We start from the raw sequence: 25,906 nt of genomic DNA, 5'->3' as shown, positions 1-25,906 counted from the left end.
CCAGGTCTTTTCTCCCGTGGACTGGCTGGTGAGTTCAAACCACCAACGTTTCAGTTAGCAGATGAACTCTTAAGTGTTGTGCCACCAGGGCTCTTTGTATGTGAAAACACATGTAAACAAACATAAAGCTAGTATACCTTTTTCCAGACCAGTGTTTCTATTACTTTTACTGACAAACTTCTCAGTACAATCTCTAATATCCTTTTTAATTTCTGCATGTTCCTCATAGTATTTTGCTTTGTAGCTGAACTGAGGGCTTTTACTTTTCCTCTGGAGTCCCTGGGTGGTGCAAACACTTAACACGGTTGGCGGCTAACTGAAAGGCTGGTGGTTTATGTCCACCGGAGTCACCTCGGAAAGGCCTGGCGATCTACTTCTGAAAAATCAGCCACTGAAGAGCCCATGGAGCACACAGTTCTACTCTGACACACATGGGGCCGCCCCGAGTCAGAGTTAACTCAGTGGTGACTAGTCGTTTTTCCTGCCCTTGCAAAATTCAGTTTATGAAATCCTTCTCTCCTCATCCCTTTCTTTCATGCAGCTGGCACAGGAAGTATTCCTGTTCAAATTCTAATCTCTTTTTTAGATTAAATACCACTTGTCAGTAATAAACGGAAAAAGTCAAGGAAAGCCAGATTTTATACAGGTAGGATTTGCTGTCTACATTTTAAGAAATGTTGTTTTTCAAATACACTTTTTATAAGTTGGGAAGATTGAATTTCCTAATATTCCATTTGGGCTCAAATAACCATAACAAGGGTTGTTAAGTTGGCGATTAATAACAAATGAATGCAAGTAGGGGGAAATAAGATTCTGAACCAACAGGACTCTTCCTATTCCCATTTCCTAAGGAATACTCCCAGAAGAATGTTCTCGTAAAAATATGCAAGTAGAAAATTGAAAACATATCTGCTCTTACGGTGCACTGGGGTTTTATCAACAAGATATTTTAATTCCAGATGTGCCACAGTCCATGCATGTCCAGAAGTATATAAAACATTCTCTATCAGTATCATATCATAAGTTTTTTTAGTTTAGACGGACATGAAGGAATGCAGTTGTTTTATAAGGTTTATCAGTATAAGAAAGCATATACCCAGGAATATGCTACCTAAGATCCAAGTGGCTACAATGATTGCCACTTGAAAATTTTAGGAACACGATGGAGTTTAACTGATAGCAGGGTCTTGGAGTTCTGCTTTTAACACACTGTGGAGTTTTCAAATGCTGTTTTTCTTTAACTTGAACAAAAGAACAACAACTACATGTACAACATTTTCTCTTTAAACTCAAAACATGCTTTTTCAAGGCAGAGGACATCCAAATAAATGTTTCCTAAGCAATAATATGGAAATCCTGGTGGCATAGTGGTTAAAAGCTAAGGCTGCTAACCAAAAGGTCAGCAGTTCAAATCTATCAGGTGTTCCCTGGAAGCTGTAGGGGCAGTCCTTCTCAGTCCTATAGGGTTGCTAGGAGTTCGAATTGACTCAACAGCAGTGGGTTAAAGTTATCATACGGCTAAGAAGATATACTCACCTTTAAGTTTCTGGAGGTCCTCCTTCAAATCTGGCCCTGCGAGCATGAAGATACTTTCTGACACAGGATTCTTATCAGTGAGACTCTCATTGCTGGTATTTACAATGGCTGTACAGTTTAGTATTGCCACATCTCCTTTCCTGAAGAAACACGATAAATAAATAAGTAAAGAGCCAAATCCCAAACCAAACCCAGTGCCATCAAGTCGATTCTGACTCAGCAGTCCTATAGGGCAGAGTAGAACTGTCCCACAGAGTTTCCAAGGAACGCTTGGCAGATTTGAACTGCCAACCCTTTGGTTAGCAGCCATGGCACTTAACCACTACGCCACCAGGGTTTCTAAGTAAAAAGCAGGTATGGGGAAAAGGAGGAAGATAAGAAAGCTAGTTTCTACTCCTTCCAAAACATCTTATCTACATGCCCTTCCCAACCTTGGTTTTACTAGTTCACAAGCAAACCAAGAGCAGAAGAGAAAGGACTCAGAAAGATTCATCTGGCATTTTAGATCTTTAATGCAATTGCTACAACCACAAATTTCACAAAACTGTCATTATTCTTTTATGTCTTACCTATTTCTCTTTCACTCTAACAGAGTGACTATTTATAGAGCTGAAAGTAATCAGTTTAACAGAATTTAGACAAAGCAGCATTATTTATAAATGTTAAAAAGTAGAAACAACCCACATGCTCCACTGATAAACAAAATGTAGTATATCTGTACAATGGAATACTATTCAGCCATAAAAAGGAACGCAGCACTAAAACATGCCACAGCAGGAATCTTAAAAACAATGCTAAATAAACAGATCAGTCACAAAAAAACACATATTATATATTTACAGGAAATGTCCATAATAGGCAAACATATAGAGACTGTGGTTACCTAGGGCTGGAGAGATTGGGGAAAATGCTGAGTGACTGCCAACAGGTACACAGTTTCTCTTTGGGGTGATAAAATGTTCTAACATTGTGATGATGGTTGTACAACTCTGTGGCTATACTAAAAAACACTGAATTGTACAATTAAAACTGGTGAATTGTATGGTATCTGAACTCTATCTCAATAAAGCTGTTAAAAAAAACGAACTACTAATATATGCAACATTGATGAATACTGAAATAAGTACGCTGAGTGGAAGAAGCCAAACACCCCCCCCCACCAAAAAAAGCACATGATTTCACTTATGTAAAACTCTAGAAGATGCAAACTAATCTATAGTGATAGATAAGTGGTTGCTTGGGGCAGGGAGGGGCAGGAGGGACGATTACAAAAGGACACAAGAAAACTTTGGGGGTGTTGGATACGTTCATTAGCTAGATTGTGGTGATGGTTTCATGGGTGTGTGGGTATGTCAAAACTTACCAAATTGTATATTTTAAATATATGCGGTTCATTGTATGTTATTTACACATCAGCAAAGCTGTGAAGGAATATATACAAAGCAGTACTTCAACAATTCTAGGACTTATAAGAAAAACAGAAGAAATTATATGAAAGTGTTATCACATCATGCCTATAGGGTCACTATGAGTCAGAATCGACTCGAAGGCAGTGGGTGGGTTATCACATCATGCCAGAATATAATCAAAGAGTTACCAAAGAACCACTTTTCCGCTGATATCCTTATTATAAGGAAAAGGTGATCTAATAATGTCTTCCTGTGATTTTTCAGCTGCAGTGTCAGAAGAATCTAATTCATCTTCACATGAGTCACCCCAACTTGGTAGTGTATCCACATCCACAAACTGGGAAGGTGCACCCAGGGGATCCATGGAACGGAAACTTCAGCTGTCTTTTCCCAAATTCCTCAGCAATTCAGTATTCACTGGAGATGTCAGCTTAAGAGAAAAGGGAGGATTGTTTTAACAGAAAAGCACAGATATTAGTTTAATTCTATTGCAGCAAAAAAATAAAACCCTAGTGTGAAATACTCCAATAATACATTACAGGATTATAGTCACTTAAATAGTCCATAAAAAACTATGTAAAACAAAGAATTGTTATAGTCTTTCTAAAGCAGGAAGAAAGGGGGCTTATTTAAGCATAAATTATTTTTAAAGAATTACAGTCATTAAAATAATCACATGGCCCACCAGTCCTATTTTTCAGAAATAAACAACTATTCATTCAACATTCATTGAGTGCCTGTCTTTAAAACAACAAAAACAAAAACTGCTGCAACAGATACAGAGAAAAATAATATCTACAAAGTTCAATCTGATGATAATGTAGAGGATGCAACGAGTAAGACAAAAAGGGAAGCAGGGACATTACTGCAATCAAGTAGTAAGAGATGCTAAAGGTCTGAACTCAGAAGAAAAGGCGATGGAGAAGAAGGCATGGATTTGAGAGTCAATATACAATAGAAGAAGCCCTGGTGGCACTGTGGTTAGGAGCCCAACTGCTAACCCAAAGGTCAGCAGTTCCAATCCACCAGCCGCTCCTCGGAAACCCTATGGGGGCAGTTCTACTCAGTCCTTTAGGGTTGTTACGAGTCAGGATCGACTTGATGGCAATGACAATGGTTTATACAATGGAAGTAACAAGATTTGGGAACCTATAGGATATGGTATGTGATATTGCTGTAGTAGTTGACTGTACAAGAATACAGAAAACAGAAGAGAAGAGTAATGGCAAAGTACATCGTGTCAAGTACTATAGAAAGGTTACAGAAAACTTAACATGAGAAAAGGATACTCAGTTTGTCAATAAGTTAGACAGCTGTTTTCATTAAAATGGTGGATTCATTCACCCAGTCAATCTTTGTAAGCATCCACTAGGTGTCAGATATTGTTCTAGGCAGTGTCCCTGGGTGGTGCGAATGGTTAACGCACTTGGCAGCTAACCAAAAGATTGGTAGTTCCAGTTCAGCCACCCAAAGGCATTACCGGAAGCTTGGTGATCTACCTCCAAAAAATCAGCCACTGAAAACCCTATGGAGCACAGTTCTACTCTGACACACAGGGGGTTCCCTTGACTCAAGGGCTACTGGTTTTGGTTACTGTTCTAGCCACTGGGGATTAAGACAGAATAAATTCCTGCCCTTATGAAGCTTATGCTTCTATGGAGGGGAGAGATGATAAACAACAAACAAACACACAGATATCTAACAGAATGACTGAAAGCGGTAAGTATTATGCAAGAGAAGTATGACATCTCAGTAAAGACCTAAATGAAGTGAAAGAGCAAGCTCTGTGATGCTCTAGGGAATATTTCAGGCACAGGAAATCGTAAAGTGCAAAGGCCAAAAGGGCAGCAAAGGAGCCTGGTGTATTCCAGGAAGAACAGGAGGTAGGTTTGGCTAGAGTGGAATAAGCTAGGTAATGAGTGGTAGGTGATGAGGTTGGTGAGAGGGAAAGGGCAGATGATACAGTTTGTAAGCCATGGTAAGGAATTTGGATCTTATTCTAAATATGATGGGAAGTTACAGAAGGATCTTGAGCAAGATAATAACAGGAGAATCAACATTTCAAAAGATTACCCTAGCTATAATAAAACTGAGTAAGGGCAAGAGTAGAAGCATAAAAAAAGTAGTCCGGGTGATGGGGGTGATGACAAAGGTGGTGAGAAATGGTTAAACCTGGAATGCATCTGAAAGGTAACAAAACTTAAATGAATATGAAGGGTGAGGGAAAAGAGCAGAATCAAAGATAACACCTAGGTTTCTTACTTAAGGGGAAGACCGGAATAGGTTGTAGGGTGGAGTCACAGGCTTACAGCAAGCAACGTATGCACAGGTTTAACTGTGTTTACTTATTAATCTGTAGTGTACAATTTCACATGCGTTTCATCACATCTTTAATTAGGTAATCTGTCCCTGGGTGGAATGATAATCAAGGTTTTTTCTCTAATCTTTATGAGCAAGCTAAGTATAAAATGCCATTATACAGCCAAGTGTTTATGTCTAACATTTAACTGGTTACATAAAGCTAAGGCTCAGGGGAGAGGCGGGTCTAAAGAGATACACTTGGAAGTCTCAGCATATAGATGGTATTTAAAGGTATGGGAACCGCGTGAGATGGCCCAGTGAATACATGGAAGGAGATCTCAGGACAGAGTCCTGAAGTACTTCAAAATTTAGAGGTTAGAAGTAAGTCTGATAATGAGACAGAGAAGTACTGGTAGGAAAGGAAGGAAAATCAGGAAAGTGTGGTAGCCTAAGAGCCAAATGAAAAAAGTAATTTAAGGAGTGCTCAAGAAGTATCTAAGGCCAATAAGCTAGGGTCTGATGATGCTGAAAGGTTAAGTAAGGGTGTTTGGTAAACTGAAGATGGCTGGTAACACTGAACATACGTGACAGCAGACAGATGATCAGGAAATGAGGACTGGCATGTCAGTTTTTCTTTTGAGAAGTTTTTCGGTATGACCTTAATGTTTATTGCTATCAAGGAGAGCAAGCATGCCCTTCTACAACTAATTCCTTGATGTTTCTTGCTGGAACATGGGATATGAACTGGAACAAATCATGGATCTTGCATAATATGCTAATTTCTGCACTGTGAGATAAGAACTGTGATCATTTATGTAATAATTTTGGAAAGGCCTTGTAGGTTATAAATGATGAAATTGTAGATGACTATTCTTATTTGATACTAAAAAAACTCAGCTTCATAGGGTTTTCAAGGCTGTGGCCTTTTGGAAGCAGATTGTCAGGATTGTCTTTGGTCTCCTTTGAAATTATTTTGAAACAAAGAAACTAATTCTGCTAGTCCATCCCACTGGCCTTTAAGGAGGAGGGGGCAACACATTTATTTGTTCACAAAGTATCCAAACTGGCAAGATGATTGAACAGGGAACAAATGGAGACTACACTCATTTTCCATGGCAATGAAATTATATTTTTCAGAAATTCATAATTAAAAACAAAATTTGTAATTTTTTAACCATGATTCATATTGAAGTTCTTAAATTCCATTAAACATAAACTTAGTTTTCAGTTTGCAAACTTGAAGGCCAACTTTCTGGAAAAAAAAATTACTTCTTTAAAATAAATTTTCTCTCTGACTCTAAGTAATATTTGCTTATGGAACATTTCGAAGATACTAAAAAATAAGGGGAAAAAATCCACTGACTTTTTTATGTAGTTCCTACCTCTTTTTCTGATAGGTAAAACCACACAAAAATGTACAATGTTCAAAAAAACCCTAATTTTGAATCCTTTTTCATTACTATTTTAAGGAAAACATTTCTATATGTAATTACACTGTGAGGCCCAGGCAGTATGGTACTATAAAAGCTTAGGCTTTGATATCAGAAAGCCTGAGTTTGGGTCTAGGACCTACCACCTAACAGTTGTGTTATCCTTGACTCTAAACCCAAGTTTCCTTATTTCTAAAAATAAAAAACAAAACACAAATCCATTGCCATCGAGTCGATTCCAACTCATGGCAACCACACAGGACAGAGTAGAACTGAACCCATAGGGTTTCCAAGGAACAGCTGTTGGATTCAAAGTGCTGATCTTTTTGGCTAGCAATCATAGCTCTTAACCAGTGTTAATATCCTAAGGTTATTGTAAATATTAAATGAGATAATCTGTGTCACTGTCTGGAAGAAAATTTGTTTCCACATGTAGCAAAGAGCAAAACACTGTCAAAGACTCTAAAGGGCACCAAACCAACCAAACACAAATTGCTAAATTAAGATACACTCTTACCTACTCAATGTTACGACTTCACTTGTAATAACCTTGTTAATCCCTAACACCTCCATCAACTAAATATCTGTTTTCTGTGATTCTCCTCCTGTGACACCGGCGGGGGGGGGGGGGAATGACATAATTGTCCTGCCTATTGCCAGAACAAATTATGCCTTCCCCTATCAGCTAGGCTCACTCTCAACACTATTCATCAATTCTTTTAACCATGCTTTGTTGACTCTCTGAGCTATTCTATATAGCATCTGTGGTAGCCAATCCTCAAAATGTCCTAAATGATACCCACCTCCTCAAATTCAAACCCTGCATAGTTGCCCTGCACAACGACTAGAGCTGGCCTATGTAACCAACAGGATATTGCAGAAGTGACAGGGTGTGACTTCCAAGGCTAGATCATAAAACATGTTGTGCCTCTGCCTTGATCTCTCTTGAGCTGCTTGCTCTGGGGAAAGCTAACCACCATGACCTGACAATACTCAAGAAGCCCACGGCAAGGCTCCCAAGAGGAAAAACAGACTTCTTAGCAACAAACAGCATCAGCTGCCAGGCACGTGAGTAAGCACCCTGGAAGCAGATCCTCCAGCCCTAGCTGGGCTTCAAATGATGTCAGCCCTGGCAGGAATCTTGATGGTAACCTCATGAAAGACCCTGAGTCAGAGCCACTAGCTAAGCTGCTTCTGAATTCCTGACCCATAGAAACTTCAAGATAATAATGTTTACTTTTGTTTTAAGGCTTTAAATTTTGGGATCGTTTGTTATGTAGCAACGGGTGACTACATGGCATCTTTCCCAAGAAGCTCATACTCCCCAAGCTCTTAAACATGTTCAATTTATTTTCTAAAGATAATAGAAAATATTATCTACTGTGTCCAGGTAATTTACAGATTCAAGCACTCTTCGGTGCTGAGGCCCTGCTAATGAAGGAGATGGACCCACAAAAATCACACAAAACATATAATCACAGAAATGCATATACAGTTAAAATCCCTAAGGGTGCCACACAGAGTAATAAAGGAATTTAATTTAGATTGAAGAGTCAGAGAATGTCTCCTCCAGAAAGAGACATTTAAGACCAAAAGTAGCAGAAGAGTTACAAATATGATTTGTAATTCTCCCAATAATCCCACAAAGTAGAACTCTCATTTTATAGTAAGGGCATCAAGACCCAGAGGTTCAATAACCTGCTGAAGGTAACACACCAGTAAATGAACTCCCTGAGATCCAAATCCAGGACCAAAACCAAAGCCATTGCCATTGGGCTGATTCAGATTCATAGCAAACCTCTACGTCAGAGTAGAACTGCCCCACAGGTTTCCAAGGAGCATGTGGTAGATTTGAACTGCCGACCTTTTGGTTAGCAGGGAAGCTTTTAACCACTGTGCTACCGGGGCCCCAAATCCAAGACTAGCTGGCATGAAAATCCATGCAGTACATCATATCACATTGCCTCCCTTCTCTTCCTGCTGCTCTAAGAAAGCAGAAGTCGTCGTTCAAGTTAACTTCCCTCTAACTCGAAATCTATTTTCATTTGCTCTTCTCAGCTTCCAAGTGACTTAAGGGTGGAATCTACACTTTTAAGCCCGCCAAAACACTCTCCTTCATCTAAGCATGTTACTTCACCTTACCAGGTCTCCTCTAAGACAGTGTAAGAATATCCACTACTCCTTTCCAACGTTTGATCTCCCCAACCCCACTGGTTCTTCCCTGCAGTCCTCCCATTCTCCAAAACGTTTCCTACTGCGTTTCTTCTTCAGAGGATCAACCAAACTCCTCTTCTTCACCACTTTTTTAAAGTAATTTGTTTTGCAGTTCTACTTCCTCTTCTTCATTTATTCAACCTACTGCAGTTTTGCTTCCATCTCTCTCTGTAACAATGCAAAGCTGGTCTTTCAAGGTCAACAATATCTTCCTAATTGTCAAATCCAAGAGCTAATGAAATTTTAGTTGCATTTACCATTGATCATTCCCTCCTTGAAACTCTATTATATTTCTTGGACAGGACACTCTGGTGGTTTTGCTGTATCTCTGATCACATCTTATCAGTATACTTTTTTGGATCATCTTCCTAGATCTCATGTCATTGTGACCCAGGAGACATTGAGTGTCAGAAGATTATTAAGTAATGCTTATTTTTTTTTTATAACTCTTACGGAAACCCTGGTGGCGTAGTGGTTAAGTGCTACGCCTGCTAACCAAAGGGTCGGCAGTTCAAATCCACCAGGCGCTCCTTGGAAACTCTATGGGACAGTTCTACTCTGTCCTATAGTGTCGCTATGAGTTGGAACTGACTCGACGGCACTGGGTTTCTGGGTATAACTCTTACTGCAGGGCAAAGTTTAATGGCATCATATGGAAAACATCAGGGCAATTTAAAAAAGCTGAATTCTTTTTCGGTTCCATCTCTCAACAGAAATTGCTTTTTCTCACCACAAAAAGATGTAACCTCTTCTCTCCCCCAAGACACAGATCCTAAATAAAGCAAATGGAGTAGCAGCAAAGCCAAGCTAGGCAAGAAAACCTGATCCCTGATCTCTAAAGTGGTTCTTAAAATTCTCTGGGGTCACAGACACCTCAGCAAATAATATGAAAAAAAAAAAAAGACCCTTTCACTCCCTACTATGTGCATAAGCTCATGCAAACACAGGTTTGCAAATACTGTATTCCCCCCAAATAACGTGCTCACGTAAATAACACGCACAAACATATAATGGATGGAAATAACGAAATTTAAGTAAACCAATTCTGGCATAGCACACCCCATACATATGTCATGCATATCTTGTGATATTTCTAGAAGTGAATTTTGGCCTCATTTCCCTGTCCTCCCACATTACAGGTAAATCATATTGTTCTCTTCATTTTCTTTACCTCCTGCTTATGTATAAGAAAATAGTTCAAATATGTTACTTTTGATCATAATTGTATAATAAAGCATAAGCCACAGCCAAGAAGTCATGGATCAAGTTTGGTAGTCCCCTAGTAACGGGAAAACAATCAAAACTGTGTGCTCATTTCTATTAAGTTGATAATTACAGTACATTAGCTCAACAGTTGAGTGTGAAAACTTTATTAGATCATCTTAAGTGAAACCATTAGGCTATGTTAGGTCTGCTTATTTCATAGTTTAATTATGTCTTCTTAGCAGCAATTGAAGTCAACACATGTAAAAAAAAAATTGGCATAATGTGCTTCTGAAAATAATGCATGGGGGGGTTGTGCGGTTGGCAAAAAAAATAACACGTGTTATTTGTGGAAAAAAAATACGATAAACATGAGAGGGTCCCCAGACTCAGATTAAGAATCCCAGTCATAGAAATAGTGTAAATGGAGTGTTGGGGAGACCTTCAGTAATCTATTAACCAAAACCAAACCCTTTGCGGTCATGTCACTTCCAACTCCTAGCTACCCTACAGGACAGAGAAGAATTGCCCCATAGGATTTCCAAGGCTGTAATCTTTATGGAAGCAGACTGTCACATCTTTCTCCCATAGACTGGCTGCTGAGTTTGAACTGCTGACCTTTCGGTTAGCAGCTGAGGGCTTACCCACTGTGGTACCAGGGCTCCTTAACCTATAGCTACAGCCAGCATCTTGTATAACGTTAAAGGAGTTTCAAGACTTTACACTGAAAATCAATTGATAAGGCTCAGTTTTGTCCTTCGAATTGGTACATAAGCAAACAGTAAGACTCGGTAAAAAAGGCTCCTGAAGCAAGACATTAATGTTCCAGTACCAAAAAACCTACATGGAACAAACAGAAGATTTTGGAATGGATCAGATCTTTTTCCTTAGACATACTATCTTAAGGGTTATCCTCAGTACAGGCAGTCCCTGGATTAAAAACGAGTTCCATTCTTAAGTCTGTCTTTAAGTCGAGTTTGTACGTAAGTTGGAACAGTTATGTATGGTTTGTATCTAACATCAGTTAGTCAAATGTTTGTCTTACCATACAGTATATAGTATACCTTTCCATGCATTAAAAACATTACAGAATTTCTTCCAGATACACTAAAACAGCTTTAATGTAATAGTACAGTAATAATAATGTTTTGATGTGCACTGCAAAGTAGCACCCATTTGTTATTAGGAAACATTGTATGTACCTCAAATTTTTAACATAATAGGCTTTATGGGGGTTGGTTCTTAATTATTGGTTGTACATAAGTTGGGCGTTCATAACCTGGGGACTACCTGTACCCAAATGGAAAAGAATCCACAGACAGAGAACTCACCATGTACGCACAGTGAATGTAAGCAGTTCTCGTTACAGTGCAGCTTCTGTGACTTTTAAAAAACTTGACACCTTTTAGTTTAAGAAGTCTTGTAAGTATTGCTTTATGAAAATAATTGGATTGCCTAGAGATGTCAGATTTTATTGCTCAAGACTGGGAAGAATCAGGCAGTATGCCTTGAAAAAAAATAATTTTTGTCTGGATAAAAAGAAAATGTTACCATTTAAAAAAGAAAAACAGGAACTTTTAACCTGCTTACATTCTTTTCAAAACGCTTACATTGACTACTCAAAAAACCCACTGCTGTCAAGTCAATTCTGATTCATAGCGACCCTACAAGACAGAGGAGAACTGCCCCACAGCATTTCCAAGGAGCGCCTGGTGGATTTAAACTGCTGAACCTTTTGGTAAGCAGCTGTAGTACTTAACCACTACGTCACCAGGGTTTCCAATTAATAGTTCTATTTCATTGTTTTTGAGGAAATAACAGGTTTACCATTCTTTATGTCTTTGTTCAGTATGCATTAGGATACCTGGAAGAAAGGCCTAGAGATCTACTTTGGCAAATCTGCCCGTGAAAACCCTATGGACCACAAGGCTCCAGATCTGTACCTGATCAGGGGATGACACAGGGCCAGGTAGCATCTCATTCTGTTGTATGTGGGGTTGCCCTGACTTGGGGACTTACACAAAGGCGGCTAACAATAATACTCCCACCTCAACACCAAACCTATTAAATTTAAGAATCATGTTATACAATCACTTGCATGAAGAATGGCTTTTTTTTTAAGTTGCTTAGATGGAAAAACAAGCTGAAGCAGTCAACTATGTCAACGATAAATACAGTTATAACAAAAACATTTGTAAGCCCTATCATCAGTCCAGGTCAAATTTTAAATTATTGTTCAAAAACACACAAAGCATATGCTCGGTAGGTTAGTAGTACCACTTTCATACTTACAAAAAAAAAAAAAAAGACCAGTTGCCATCAAGTCAATTACAACTCATGCCAAATGCATGCGTGTGAGAGCAGAACTGTGTTCCATAGGGTTTTCAATGGCTGATTTTTTTCAGAAGTAGATCACCAGGCCTTTTTTTTGAGGCACCTCTGGGGAAGCACCGGCGGGTAGACTTGAACCTCCTACCTTCTGCCATTTGTACCACTCATGGACTCCAAGAGAACTATACTATGTTTCAACTAGTTTCTAATTCATATGTGGAGCAGTTTAAAATTTAAATAAGAAACTAGAGTTAGACCCTTGAAATACTGCATGTGGACTGTTATAAAGTGCATAACCTTAACACACAATCACTGTTGCTCTGATACCAGTTCTTAAAATTCTTTTTTCCATCTGCAGTTGTCACTTCCCATTAAGTTTAATAACATTAAAAGAAAAAAATTTTTTTTAAAGAAAAATCATGAGATACAAACATAGGATGAGCACATGTTAAAGAATTTAACGCAGAAGGGGATCATGCTATGACAGGATAAACGGAACCCCAGGAACAGACCATTAATAGAAGTGGAATTCTGAAACGAATGTGCAAAAGGAGGCAAAACTGGGTTTCTACAGGTGTAAAGAGAAGTCAATGGAATCTCCAACTGAACTTTTATGGGATAGGATGCAATTTGCACGTCTATAGACAAGAATTATTAAGCAAGGGTATCAGTTATCCACAGTTGTAAAACTGCTTTCATAGAATCAGATAATCCAGTCCGAGAGGTGGCATCTAGACACACTCTAGGCTACCGAATTTTCCACTGAAGTACACCGTTTTTTCCCTACAACGATACAACGTACATCACTTACCGGAGATATTAACCATACACGTCCAAATGCTCCCTTTCCCACAAAACACCTTGAAAGAACAGTCTGCTACCTCACAATTTCCTCCCTTCTCACTCATCCAACCCACCGTGATCTTGATTCAAAACGCCTATACCACTACAGCTATCTACAGTCTCGTCACACCCGTTCTCTACTACTGCAGTTCTCTTGAATTTGGAATACTAGCTGAACAGATCAACTCAAGAAACGTCGGATGAAAATCAAATAATGTAGATAAAAGACATGCTCTTTAAGGCTAATTTCTAGGCTGGGAGATAGTCTTGCTCAATAAGCGAAAGCTGGGACTAATTTCTTTCGTACAATTATAATTTCCCACAACTAACAGAACTCATTTCTAAACACTTTTATGCAGTCCAAGAATAAAAGTGAGCAGAACTGCAAGGGAAAAAATCTCATTCCCACCCGGTGGTAGAGGACCTGAGCCTTAGTCACCACCGTTCAAGGAGAAAGCAGCCTTGGTCACTTCCCCCTCAAGCGGCCAGGGAGTGGAAACACAAAGCCAGGTCAATGTCACTCCAGGGACTGCGGGAACCCAGACAACTCAGCAGCCCGGGCTCAGCGCCTACCCAGCCCTGATCCGAGCTCCTCTCGGTTCGTGGAGCGAACCAGGCCACAGGGGCGGCAGCATGGACTCTACTTTGGTAAACTGGCTCGCTACAACTGGCAGGGCCCCCAGCCGTAGTTATTTCACCTGCACCCGAGGGCGCGCCCCTCCTCGGCTATCGCCCCACTGCCCCTTGTTCTCATCTCTGCACACCCTCTCTTCTCGCCGACACGTCGTCCCCCACAACACTTCGGGCGAGAGGAACTCAACCAACAGCCCGAGGAGAAGTGCCAGGCTCGTTCTGCCAGAGAACGGACAGAACTAAGCCTCTCTGCCCCCACCCGTGCCACGGCCGGGTCCCGTGCGCCTCCGGCCGCACCCCCGGCCCGCTCGGCTCCGCCTTCCCTCCCAGCCTCCGTCCCGCCTCTCACAGCACTCCGGCGTTCCCATCCGGGCGGCAGGCGGGCGGGTTAAGCTCCCTGGAGAAGGCAGCCGAGCAGCATCACCGGACAACCCCTGCCAGGAGTGCGGCGGGGAATGCAAGTCAAAGTCGAGAGAGGCGGGAGTGACCAACAGCGAAATCTCTGGGCTGCGAAACACCGGTTTCCGCTCTCCGCCAGCGCTCACCAGTCAGAGCCCGGCTTTCTCCGTCATTTCCTCTTAGAAGGCAAAGGGAACGCCTGGCGGAAGGGGTTTTGGAAGCGGACCCGGAAGGGGCGGGCCCCGTGGGCGGGGCCATTTGGCCCCAGAGCCTCGTGGAGGCCTAGGTGAGTTCCTGGGTTGCGCTGCGCCTGATCGTGATTGCTACGCGGGTGGGGTTTGGCTGGTACTGGTTGAGGCCTTCGTAGTGTGAGCACGGCCAAGGCCGGCGTATTTAGGGCCGGTGGCTAGGAAGAGAGATCCCGGGCTACTGTAGTCGTCCCCATATTAGTACCCGGAGGCCACCTGGTAGACTATCCCGGAACTAGCGCGAGCCAGGTAGAGCTGCCCGAGCTGGCGGCGCTGTCGCTTCTTGTCTGTGCACGGCCTCGCCTGAGGATGCTCCAGCGGTGCTCGGTGTTCGGAACCCCCTTCATCCTCTCCTAACTGAAGGGAGACTCGGTTTAGGGACGTCTGACAGGTCTGTTACCACGGCCCAGCCCTTCAGCTCACGGAAGCAATGTGTTTTGGAGGGTTGTGGGTTAGGAGAGGAAGCCCTGGTGGCGCAGTGGTTAAGCGCTCGGCTGCCAACCAAAAGGTGGGCAGTTCAAATCCATCAACCGCTCTGCGGGAGAAAGATGTGGTAATCTGCTTCTGTAAAGATTACAGCCTTGGAAACCCCACGGAGCAGTTCTTCTGTACCTTATAGGGTCGCTTTGAGTTGAAATCCTCCTCAAGGGATTTTGGGGGGGCGGAGGGGGTAGATGGGTTAGGAAGCACGGTTGGTGTGGGCATGGAGAAAGATTAGGTCGTGAGCACTCTCTAAAAGGCGTCAAGATCAGAGCACAAGAAGCAAAAATGACAGTGCCATGTAAAATATGTAAAAGGGATTATAAGCGGCCCAAGTCTAATGTGAAGAACAACAGCGTTAAGGGGCTAGAAGAATAAGAGGATTTGGGGCAGAATTGATCAACCAGCCTAGCCTAAGAACATTATCACTGTGTTAATATTCTCTTTTCTTGATTTCTGACTGGCCTCATGTTGATTTCTGTGAAAAGACAAATAAGGTCAGTAAATACTTATTAACAAGATATTAGCAGTAACTGAATTTTTTTTTGTTGAGATTAAAACTTCAGGTTTAATATAGAAAGAGACCCTGTAGAGCTAAATCAGCCAAACAAAAGCAACAACAAACGGCTCTATAGAAGCCAGTAACTTTGGTTAAATATACTATAGTGCTTTTTTTTTTTAAGTTGCCTGGGTTTTGAGGGGATACTTTTTATTCTTCCATGTCAAGAGCAGACAGACTTGACTAATCTTCACCTTGTCCCTTTTATCTATAGCCACTGTTTTCAGCCAATTTGATATAGTGTAGGAACTCTGACATCTTTGAAAAATAGTGTGAATTGCCCTACCATTTTTCTATGCCAAGGAGAGGTGACTGCTCTGATTTTGAAATCAGGGCAGACCTGCGTGTGTTAGAATAGTTAGAATAGTAGGTCTTAAAGTGTGGTCCAGAGACCATACTTGGGAACTGGTTAGAATGGAAAATCTTGGGCCCTACCCCAGACTTAACTGGGTCAGAAATGGGGGGAGGAGGGCAGCAATCTTAGCTTTCGTAAGGCCTCCAAGTGATTTCGATGCACGTGAGGGTTTGAGAACCACTGTACTAGTATGTAAGCTCTGTGAGGTCAGTGGTTTAGTCTATAATAAATATTCACTGATAAATATTTTCAGTCACAGACTGCCAATCTCAGTGTAAAAATTTTGATGACGACTAGGCAGAAGTGAGTTGTTCATTTGCACTGAGGCGGTAATGTCAGATATTGGCCAGGTAGGCATGACAATGTAACCAGTTTGAAGCTTGGGGAATGAGAGATTACGTGTTGAGTCAGCAATGCACGAAAAACCAAGTTGCCTGTGTATTTTCTGCCAGTGATTTAGTCACAGTGAATAAAGGTTGAGAAGCCACAGGTTAATATGCTTTTAACCACATGATAAACAGTTGGTGTTCTCTGCCCTAACAGAGCTAAGGTATCCAAAGAATTGAGTTTTCTTTGTATGCATGCAGATTGCCTTGCTTGTGGTATCGGACATCAAAACATGGGGCTTACCAAGCAATACCTACGCTACGTTGCCAGTGCAGTCTTTGGCCTGATTGGCAGCCAAAAAGGTAATATTGTCTTTGTGACGCTTCGTGGTGAGAAAGGGCGCTATGTGGCAGTACCAGCCTGTGAACATGTTTTCATCTGGGACTTAAGGAAAGGAGAAAAGGTGAGCCAGGAATCCACTAGGTTGATACTGATTTATGGGTATTTGAAGCTGGAAGGGCAGAAGTGGGAGGGCTGTGATTTCTCATGCACAATTTTTTTTCCATCCCCCTGGAAGAGAAATCTTTTTCCTTTGGGTCTAGGTATCCAAGCATCAGGTTCTATTGTGTTTTTTATACTAAATTATGACAAGCAGTATGAAATAGCTTAGCTCTCAGATATCAAGAAGGTAATCATTTATTTTATTAATGATTAAAAACCATTATTTTATTCCTGGCACTTTTTCCCCCTCTTTTTACCAGTTCTCCTTATTTTTCAAGTTCTCCTTGCCTGATGGCTAGTTATAATAGGAGCCCTGGTGGCACAATGGTTAAGTGCCCAGCAGCTAACTGAAAGATGGGCAGTTCAAACCCACCAGCAGCTCCTTGGGAGAAAAGACCTATCTGCTCCCATAAGAATTACAGCCCAGGAAACCCTATGGGTCCCGTAAGGTCACTGTGAGTCAGAATCAACTTGATGGCATCTAACAGTCACTTAAAAACAATATTACTCTGCTTTGTTAACCAAATCTTTTGGGCTTATACAGATGAGGCCCAAAGGTCAATAAACTAGGCTTTGATAGTTTGCATGACTGTGAATTCCCTAAGCCCACCACTTCTTCCAAACCAAACACAGGCATTTCGATCTTGTCCACTCCTTATGTGACTCCCAAGAGACTAATACTTGGATACTTGTTGCCTCCCAGAGTCCTTTGGTGATAAAACTGCTATAGCACTCTTGTGCCATGCAAGTTGGTTTCTCCATAAAATGGGACTCAGTTAAAATGAGGATGGTTTTATAATACTTTATTGAAAATTATTTGGTGTTAACCAGATGCCTGGGGAATTTTTATGAGGATTAGGCTGTTGTAGACCTTTGGAGAATATAATTTTACCTTGTGTTGAGTGTTTCAGTGGCCAGTACAAGTATTTTTTATATTAAAGAACTTGAGATGGATTGTGGAATTTTGTTATTATTTCCAAGAGTCATTTGGGATTATCAGCGCTCTGATTTTACTGTGCCCAGACTTTTCCTTTGATGACATGCTTGACTCCTCTGCTTTGTTTTTGCTTCTTACATTCCAGATCCTCATCCTTCAGGGGCTTAAACAAGAAGTCACTTGCTTATGCCCCTCCCCAGATGGGCTGCACTTAGCAGTGGGTTATGAGGATGGGTCTATCCGAATCTTCAGTCTCCTGAGTGGGGAAGGAAACGTGACCTTCAATGGACACAAAGCTGCTATCACTACCTTGAAGTATGATCAGCTAGGAGGCAGGCTGGTATCTGGGTCCAAGGTGAGACCTGGAATCGGGTGCCCAAACTTTGATATATTAAAGCAGTGTAAGGCTTATGCTGGTGCCGGGTGTTCACAAAAAAATTATGGCATGAGACAATGGGCTGTCAGTGGCACAAAATAGTACAGATGGTGAAAACAGAATGAAGAGGATGAGTATGAATTGGGAAGTTCATTTTGTTTCCTGTCATGGTCTCTGAAAAAGCTTAAAATATAAGAACAAGAGGAGGATATCTTTGGGAACTATTATATGACATTTTGGAAGTGCTACCTAAAACAGGAAAAGAGAGAGACTGGAAAAGAGGAGAGAAAATGGTATTTTCCAATGACTTCGGTAACATCAGTAGCTTTCCTATGTCTGAAGTCTTCAGTTTGGAAAATTATAACAAAAAAGATTCCATTCACAATAGAATCTTAAGTAACAGGCATGAAAATACCATGAATATTTCCTCAAGAATGTAATAGAAAACTTGAGTAGAGACACAAACCATATTCTTGAATAGAAAGACAAAGTGCTAAAAAGGTGCTAGTGTTTTCTAATTATATAAAATTATATAGTTAAAACAATTTAAATAAAAGTTCCAAAGGTTTTTTGTTTGTTTGTTAGAACTTGACCAAATGATTAGAAACATGTAGAAAAAGGAATGAATCAGAAAAACCAAGATTTTGGAAAAGAATAATAAGAAAAGGATATTTCAGAGATTACAGTGCATTATAAAACTTTAATTTAAAAAGCTTTGTATTGATGTAGTACTAACACGAAATAGATTATTGCAAACGAATAGAATCCCAGAAACAAATCTGTTTTTATATTCCTAATTAACATGTTTAAAAAAGATATTTTTGATGAGTAGAAAAATGATGCATTATTTATAAAATGGCACTTAGATAGTATTCTACATCTTACTTCGGTGAATAGCACCTGGGGTCTTAAAAGCTTGCGAGAGGCCATCTAAGATACAACTCTTGGTCTCTACTTGTCTGGAGCTAAGGAGAAGGAAACCAAAGACTCAGTAAACTAGTGTGCAGAACCAGTAGTCTACATGAACAGTGGCATCACCTACCTGGAGAACAGAAAAACTAGATGGTGCCCAGCTATCACTACTGACTGTTCTGACCAGGGACCTAATAGATGGTCCCAGATAGAATGGGAGAAAAATGTAGAACAAAACTCAAATTCCAAAAAAAAATAAAAAGGCCAGACTTACTGAAGTGGTAGAGAATAGATGAACCCCTGAAACTATCACCCTGAGATACTCTTTAAACCTGGAACTCAAACTACTCCCAGAGATGAGCTTTCAGCCAAATGATAGATTGGCCCATAAAATAAATAATATCACCCATGGGTACAGTGCTGCTCAAAATAACCACCTAGATGAAACTCAGTGGTCGACATTTACCCTAGACCAGAGATGAGAAGGCTAGGGAAGAAGCTAGACTAATGGAAATAGCACAGCCAAAATGAAACTAATGAGAATGCTGGTAAATTGTAAAGAGTGTAACCAGTGTCACTGAAAAATAAGTATAAAAACCAAACCAAATCCCTTGCTATTGAGTCTATTCTGACTCATAACGACCCTATAGGACAGAGTAGAACTGCCCTGTAGGGATTCCAAGGAGTGGTTGGTGGATTTGAACTGCCGACCTTTCGGTTAGCACCCGAGTTCTTAACCATTGTGCCACCAGGGCTCCTGAACAATACGTATAGAAATTGTGAAGTGAAAACTTATTTTCCTGTGTTAATTTTCACCAAAAAATTAATAAAATATTTTAAAAATGCCACTTAGACAATTGGCTAAGTATTTGGGGGAACGTTTTTACCTCATACCAATACCAAATTGAATTGTAGATTAAAGGCTTGAAAAGTGACATTTTAAAAAACTAGCAGTAAATAATTATTTGTTATCAAGGTGGAAAAGGACTTCAAATATATCGGCAAAGAGAGAAATTATAAAGGAAAAGATAGATTTGAATACTTAAAATTTAAAACATTCATACATTGAAAAAAAGCTGAAGAATAATGGAAAAGGGATAGTATTTAATATTTTCAAAATACAAAGGATTAACATTCATCTGGAACCCTGGTTGTGTAGTGGTTAAGAGCTCGGCTGCAAACTAGAAGGTCAGCAATTTGAGTACACCAGCCGCTCCTTGGAAACCTTATGTGGCAGTTCTACTCTGTGCTGTATGGTCGCTAGGAGTTGGAATCAACTCAAAGGCCAAGGGTTTGGTTTTGGTTTTTTAACATTCATCTATTAATAATTTACAGTCAAGTAAAAGATGACACCCAGAGAAAGATACACAAAAGACATGAACTGGCAGTTCACAAGACAAACATAAAAAATTTCTCATTGGAATCAGAAATGCAAATTCAAATAAATACTGAAAGTTTATTTTTTACTCATGAAATTGACAGTAGTTATTGAGAAAACTGGTGATACCCAGTGTGGAGTGAACGGGGAATCGAGCATTGTCATACATATCTCTGGTGAACCTAGAGGTTGGTGCATTGTTCCTGGAGATTGTTTTGATGATGTGACTCAGAAACTTTAACATTAGATGTAATCTTTTAAGCCAAGAATTCTCCCTTTTTAATATTCTCATCAGAGGTGCATAGAAGGATTTATATGTAAGAATGTTCATTTTGGCATGTTTATAGCAGCAGGAGTCCCTGGGTGGTAAAAATGGTTATCGTGCTTGGGTAGTAAAAATGGTTATCGTGCTTGGCTGCTAACCGAAAGGTTGGAAGTTCAAGCCCACTTAGAGGTGACTCGGAAGAAAAGGCTGGTGATCCATTTCCAGAAAATCAGCCACTGAAAACTGATGCACCGTTGTACTCTGACACGTGGAGTCACCATGAGTTGGCGTTGTCTTCACGGCAACTTTATTTTTATTTTTTATGATAGAAAATTGACATCTACCTAAATGTCTAAAATAGAAGATTGTTTATATAAAGTATGATGTATCTTTAGGATTGACTGTGATCATTAAAAGTGAACACTGGAATGACATGGGAAATGGAAATACATAAAATGGAAAAAAGATTATAAAATTGTAGGGATAACAGGATCATAGTTTTCTAATAGGAAAACAACAACGTGGATACATATATAAAGGAGATTGGAATAATATAAAACTATGGTGATTATTTTTGGATTAAGGATACTTTTATTTCCTTCTGTGCTTTTCTGTAGGCTTTCCAAATTTACTACAAGGACTGTTTTGCTTTATAATGAGAATATTACATCCCATTATTGGTCAAGATAGGCCTTATGTGGTGGGAAAAATTATTTTTCTTCTGTATTATTTGATCCTTTTAGGACACAGATATTATTGTGTGGGATGTAATCAATGAGAGTGGCCTCTACCGTCTGAAGGGGCACAAGGATGCCATCACACAAGCACTGTTTCTACGAGAAAAGAATCTACTAGTTTCTAGGTAAGGAAATAACGGTCCCAGTTCTAGTTCTTTTCTAGGGTGACTCACTGGAGACGTTTTACAGGCGGGAATTTGCAGCATTCCTTACCCGTTTCTCCACAGTGTACTTCTGTGCTAGTTTTCCCTCTGCGTTCCTCTCCTTCCTTATTCTCCCACACAGTATCATAGGAGCCGTTCAGGGTTATTTATAGCATTTTTATTCTCTTTTCTGATTTCTTATACCTGTTCCCTGGTACCAGCTTTCCCTTGCTCCTCAACTTACTGATATACTTTTTATAGAGTGATCTCTGTCTACCTTCCGGATCCCCAGAGAGTCAGGAAAGCCGAATGTGGAGTGTGGGCAGGTGTGAATACCAAGCATTTATTTGATTTAGCCTACTTTTTGAGAAGAGATGTACTCCATATTTGGGTCCTCTGAACATCTGTTAGATTGAACTTTTTGAAATTTTATCTGTGTAGGTTAAAAATGGTCAAATACTAGTGATTTAATGTGCTTAAACCTGATATAATTATAAGCGCTCAACTACTACCTGAAAGCTTGGCAGTTTGAACCCACCCAGAGGAGCCTCTGAAGACAGCCTGGTAATCTGCTCCCCAAAGATTACAGCCTTGAAACCTCTCTGGAGCAGCTCGACTCTGCACATATGGGGTTGCCACAAATTGGAATCGATGGCAGCTAACAACAACGAATATGGCTGCCCAGGAAAGGCTGGGGTCATAAGGTTTGCCAGGCATTAACTGAAGGAACCATAGTAATGACTTAAAAGAAGTCGTGAAGGAGCACTAAATGCTGGTACAGTGGCGGATTTGTTTCTATGAGCTAGGATGCAGGTACATTTGTGTGTCTTGTTCAGATGCATAGATTCTGAAAGAATGATTCCCCAATTCTGATAATTACATGTTACATCTTAGGGAGCATAAAAGAAACAGCACCATGAGGTGGTATTTATGGGAAAGACTTTGTAAATCAGGTGCTTTTGTTCTCATTTTGGTGGGGAGGAGGATTATACTAGATTTATGTAGGGAAGAGGTGGGACTGAGGCATTTGAGGCAGGAGGAAAAGAGCGCGTTGTATTGGGAGAGGAAGTGCCAGTTAATGGGAATTTATGAAAATAGTGCTGAAGAGCCAGGTTTTGACTCTACAGAGAACGTTGAGCCAGTACAAATTAAAAAAAGAGAGAACAGGAGTGGACAAGGAGACCGGATAAGGAACTGTTTAAATAATTAGGACAGGGGGCCTTAAACTCAAGATTTGTGTACAAAAATTGTTGGGAGGATTCAAGGCTGAAAGACTCCACAGAGGAAGCCTCTTCAAGACATAAAGGCAATCTTATCTGGACATGGAGGTAAAGAGCGGGAGAAGTCTTAGATGTTCTCAAGTTAGGCAGTCTGAGGGAATTGTGATGCTGGAAATGGTAGGAAGAAGGGGTGGCAAATCAAGTTCTTTGTTCTTTGGTACTCTGAATGCTAAGTCATTTTTGTGCTTATAGGTGAAATATTTTATTTTCTAAATAAAAAAGACCACACAGAAGAGTTAAGATTTTTACATTTCAGAAAAGTGAGGTAGAATAGTAAGTTCAGACAGTACTGCTGTGTATTTTTAAAGCAACAAATGAGTCCTTGATCTTCCTGTTAGTTTAGTGATTCTTCCTAAATGTCACTTTTTGCCCCTTATTTCTTCTGTTAGTGGGAAAGATACCGTGGTGAAGTGGTGGGATCTTGATACTCAGCACTGCTTCAAAACAATGGTTGGCCACCGAACTGAGGTAAATATAGGGTCATGAGTCCAGGGAAAGGCTGGGCACAAAGGGAGAAGATGCTTCTCAGACTTTTATGTTCTTCATTTTAACTGCTTACAGAAACCGTGTGTTGTCTTGAGAGACAGTGAGTTTGGTGTGGTTAAAGAAGTGCCAGCCATTGGGACAGACAACTGCTCTAGCACTTAGTAAAAACTGACCTTAGATAAGCTTTTAATATCCGAGTTTCATCATGTTTAAAGGATAAATGTCCACTTTTATGATTGTAAAGAAGTTTAATGATATTGTGTGCACAGTGCTTGGCCCAGTGACACATAAACAACAAATCATAACTGTTAATCCTAATGGTTACCTGAACCTAGGCCTCTTCAGTGGATTTCAGGGAATGTTTTACACATCTTGGCATCCTTCTCAGTGCTAAGTTTATATCAGGCCTTCAAAACGTACCTGAAATTAATAAGGAGAAAAGCTGAGTAGATTCTTTTTCAATTTGCAACAGTATTTTCATTTCCATTGTTTAATACTTAGAAATTTGAGGCTGTAAATTATGCAATAGACTTTATTGGATACCTTGTATTTACTAGGCACTGCTGAAAGCAGAGAAGTGGACACTTCTTAAAATCATCATTTGAGTGGATCCCAGAGTTAGGATTTATGCTGAACAGCCATTATCTAAGTTTAAAAATCAGAAACCACTAATATAAGCAACAATTCTACCATTTTTCTCTCTAAAAGTGAGATTTCTCTTAGTATATTTTTAAAGGGTTACCTTCATATGCCTTCTCTTAAGACTTTGAAAATGCCAAGGGAATTTCACTATAATTTACTCAGACTTTTGGAATGTCACATCATGTAAGCTGGAATCTCATCTCATAGTATCTGTATCTTTTTGTGCTGTAGGTGTGGGGGTTAGTTCTGGTGTCAGAAGAAAAGCGACTCATCACGGGGGCCTCAGACAGTGAACTGAGAGCTTGGGACATCGCCTATCTGGAAGAGGTATTCCTTCTTTCTGATCATAGGCAGTGTCCTGTTTTAGCAATTTCATAAAAAATTTTGAATTTAGAATCAGATGTAATTATTAAGTACTTCATACATTACTAGAACGAATTCTATCACACTGATAACCTGCAATTCCTAAACAAATTTTTTCATCCTTATGTCCTCCTTTATGCTCTTTTATTTGAGTTCAGGAGAATAGCTTTAGGTTTCTAGCTTCAGTAATGCTAATACTGCAGTTTTGGGGGCTCTTTGCTTGGTATTCCTGGACCTCTGGGTGTCTATGGATGGACTTAGAGTATCTGTTACCCCTTTCCTCTCAAAAATCTGTGGGAAGAAGATCTATAATTTTTTCTCAGATCTTCAAAGAAATTTGTATGGAAAAAAGGTTAAGGACCCTCTGTTTAATGGGAGTTAGGTGTGTGGTGTTGTGTCCAGTAGCCATTTTGATGGGCTGTATGTTACTAGACTAGGGTTTATCTTTTCTTTATTTGAGGAGAAAGTGTTACCTCTCTTGGAGTTCTTAATGCCAGTTTCAGCTTTCCCTCTGGAATATGGTAGACCTTTAACTTAGGAGCAGAGAAGATTTTGAAGTTAATGAAGATTGGGCCATTGTTTTACTTTGTTAGTAAATAATACTTTTTATTCTGTGGAAAGTCATTGGAGATAGTATAACGAATAATGTTTTGCTTGTATTGATATAGCCAGTTTTTAATGTATTCTGGTATGTGCTCTGCCACAGAAGCAATTTGGTCAGAGAGACTACTAATTAGAAACTATTCATGACTCTAAGAAAAGGTTTTTAAGTCATCAGGGTTAAAAGTCACTTCTGGAACACATTATTTCTGCTTTCACGTCCCCATTTTTATCAAACAGATCGAAGACGTGGAAGAACCAGAGCCCAAGAAAATCAAAGGGCTTTCCCCAGGAATGCGGGACAGACGTGAAGCAGAGGATGGTACCCTTGAGCTGGACGAAGTTCCTGAGGATGTAAATCATTTTTATTTCTCATCTTCAATAGAATTGAATTGTGAGAAAAGGGAGATTGCATGTTTTTAAAGTTGCATTTCTTACCGTCATTTTGGGAAATAACTTATCTTTGCCACCTGCATTTCTTGACAGCATGTCTTTTCAGAAGTTCAGCAGAACTTGCATTTAACCTTCCTCTTCTGTTTGCATTCTTCTGTAGCGTATCCTTTCCTGCCAAAAAGCTGGTTCCATCATGCGGGAAAGAAGGGACAGAGTTGTGAACCTTGCCATCGACAAGACAGGCAGAATTCTTGCTTGCCATGTGAGTAACCAGGCTTACTAGAAAATAACAGGGGCTAGGCTGTTCCTTTCAGGTACTCATTCTGCTTTCATATGCAGTGTAGCAATGATTTTTTTACTTGATCCTGTTAATTCATTACATGGCACTACGTGGGCTTGTAATCCCTACCTTCTATTATCATAACAACAGTAATAATCACTATTGTTGTTCTGTTATTAGCAACCATTTATTAAATACTTGCTTTTCTAAGCAATTTAAAAATGTTTAACTTCCTAGGTAGTGTTCAGAGCGACACTGTCGTGGGCTGTGGCAATCCCCATTTTATAGTTGAGAAAACATAGATTGTTGTCCAAGTTCATGTAGCTAGTAAGGGAAAAATAAATA

The 25,906-nt window shown here is 40.0% G+C and overlaps 2 protein-coding genes across 6 annotated transcripts in view; one reads left to right on the top strand and one right to left on the bottom strand.

The window, feature by feature from the left end:
- The window catches only part of GDAP2 (ganglioside induced differentiation associated protein 2), a 73,995-nt gene extending 59,596 nt beyond the window's left edge, over window positions 1-14,399 (bottom strand). For 2 of the 3 annotated variants that reach the window (XM_003409617.4, XM_010589609.3), the window contains exons 1-3: window positions 14,250-14,399; window positions 3,134-3,375; window positions 1,537-1,676 (exon numbers count right to left, since the gene is read on the bottom strand). In XM_003409617.4, the coding sequence (XP_003409665.1) occupies window positions 1,537-1,676; window positions 3,134-3,309 (316 nt within the window). In that variant the 5' untranslated portion in view covers window positions 3,310-3,375; window positions 14,250-14,399. Of the gene's footprint in view, window positions 1-1,536; window positions 1,677-3,133; window positions 3,376-13,235; window positions 14,187-14,249 lie in introns of those variants that run through there. The other variant, XM_010589607.3, reaches the window with a different exon arrangement.
- Window positions 14,400-14,461: 62 nt separating this feature from the next.
- The window catches only part of WDR3 (WD repeat domain 3), a 32,337-nt gene continuing 20,892 nt past the window's right edge, over window positions 14,462-25,906 (top strand). For 2 of the 3 annotated variants that reach the window (XM_023547506.2, XM_010589610.3), the window contains exons 1-8: window positions 14,462-14,585; window positions 16,529-16,731; window positions 17,852-18,061; window positions 21,381-21,499; window positions 23,187-23,265; window positions 24,157-24,252; window positions 25,129-25,242; window positions 25,442-25,543. In XM_023547506.2, coding sequence (XP_023403274.1) covers window positions 16,561-16,731; window positions 17,852-18,061; window positions 21,381-21,499; window positions 23,187-23,265; window positions 24,157-24,252; window positions 25,129-25,242; window positions 25,442-25,543 — 891 coding nt within the window. In that variant the 5' untranslated portion in view covers window positions 14,462-14,585; window positions 16,529-16,560. The other variant, XM_003409618.4, reaches the window with a different exon arrangement.

Source organism: Loxodonta africana, chromosome 3 (genome assembly GCF_030014295.1).
Source record: "Loxodonta africana isolate mLoxAfr1 chromosome 3, mLoxAfr1.hap2, whole genome shotgun sequence".
NCBI classification, from domain to species: domain Eukaryota; kingdom Metazoa; phylum Chordata; class Mammalia; order Proboscidea; family Elephantidae; genus Loxodonta; species Loxodonta africana.
This window is presented reverse-complemented; position numbering and strand designations above follow the sequence as displayed.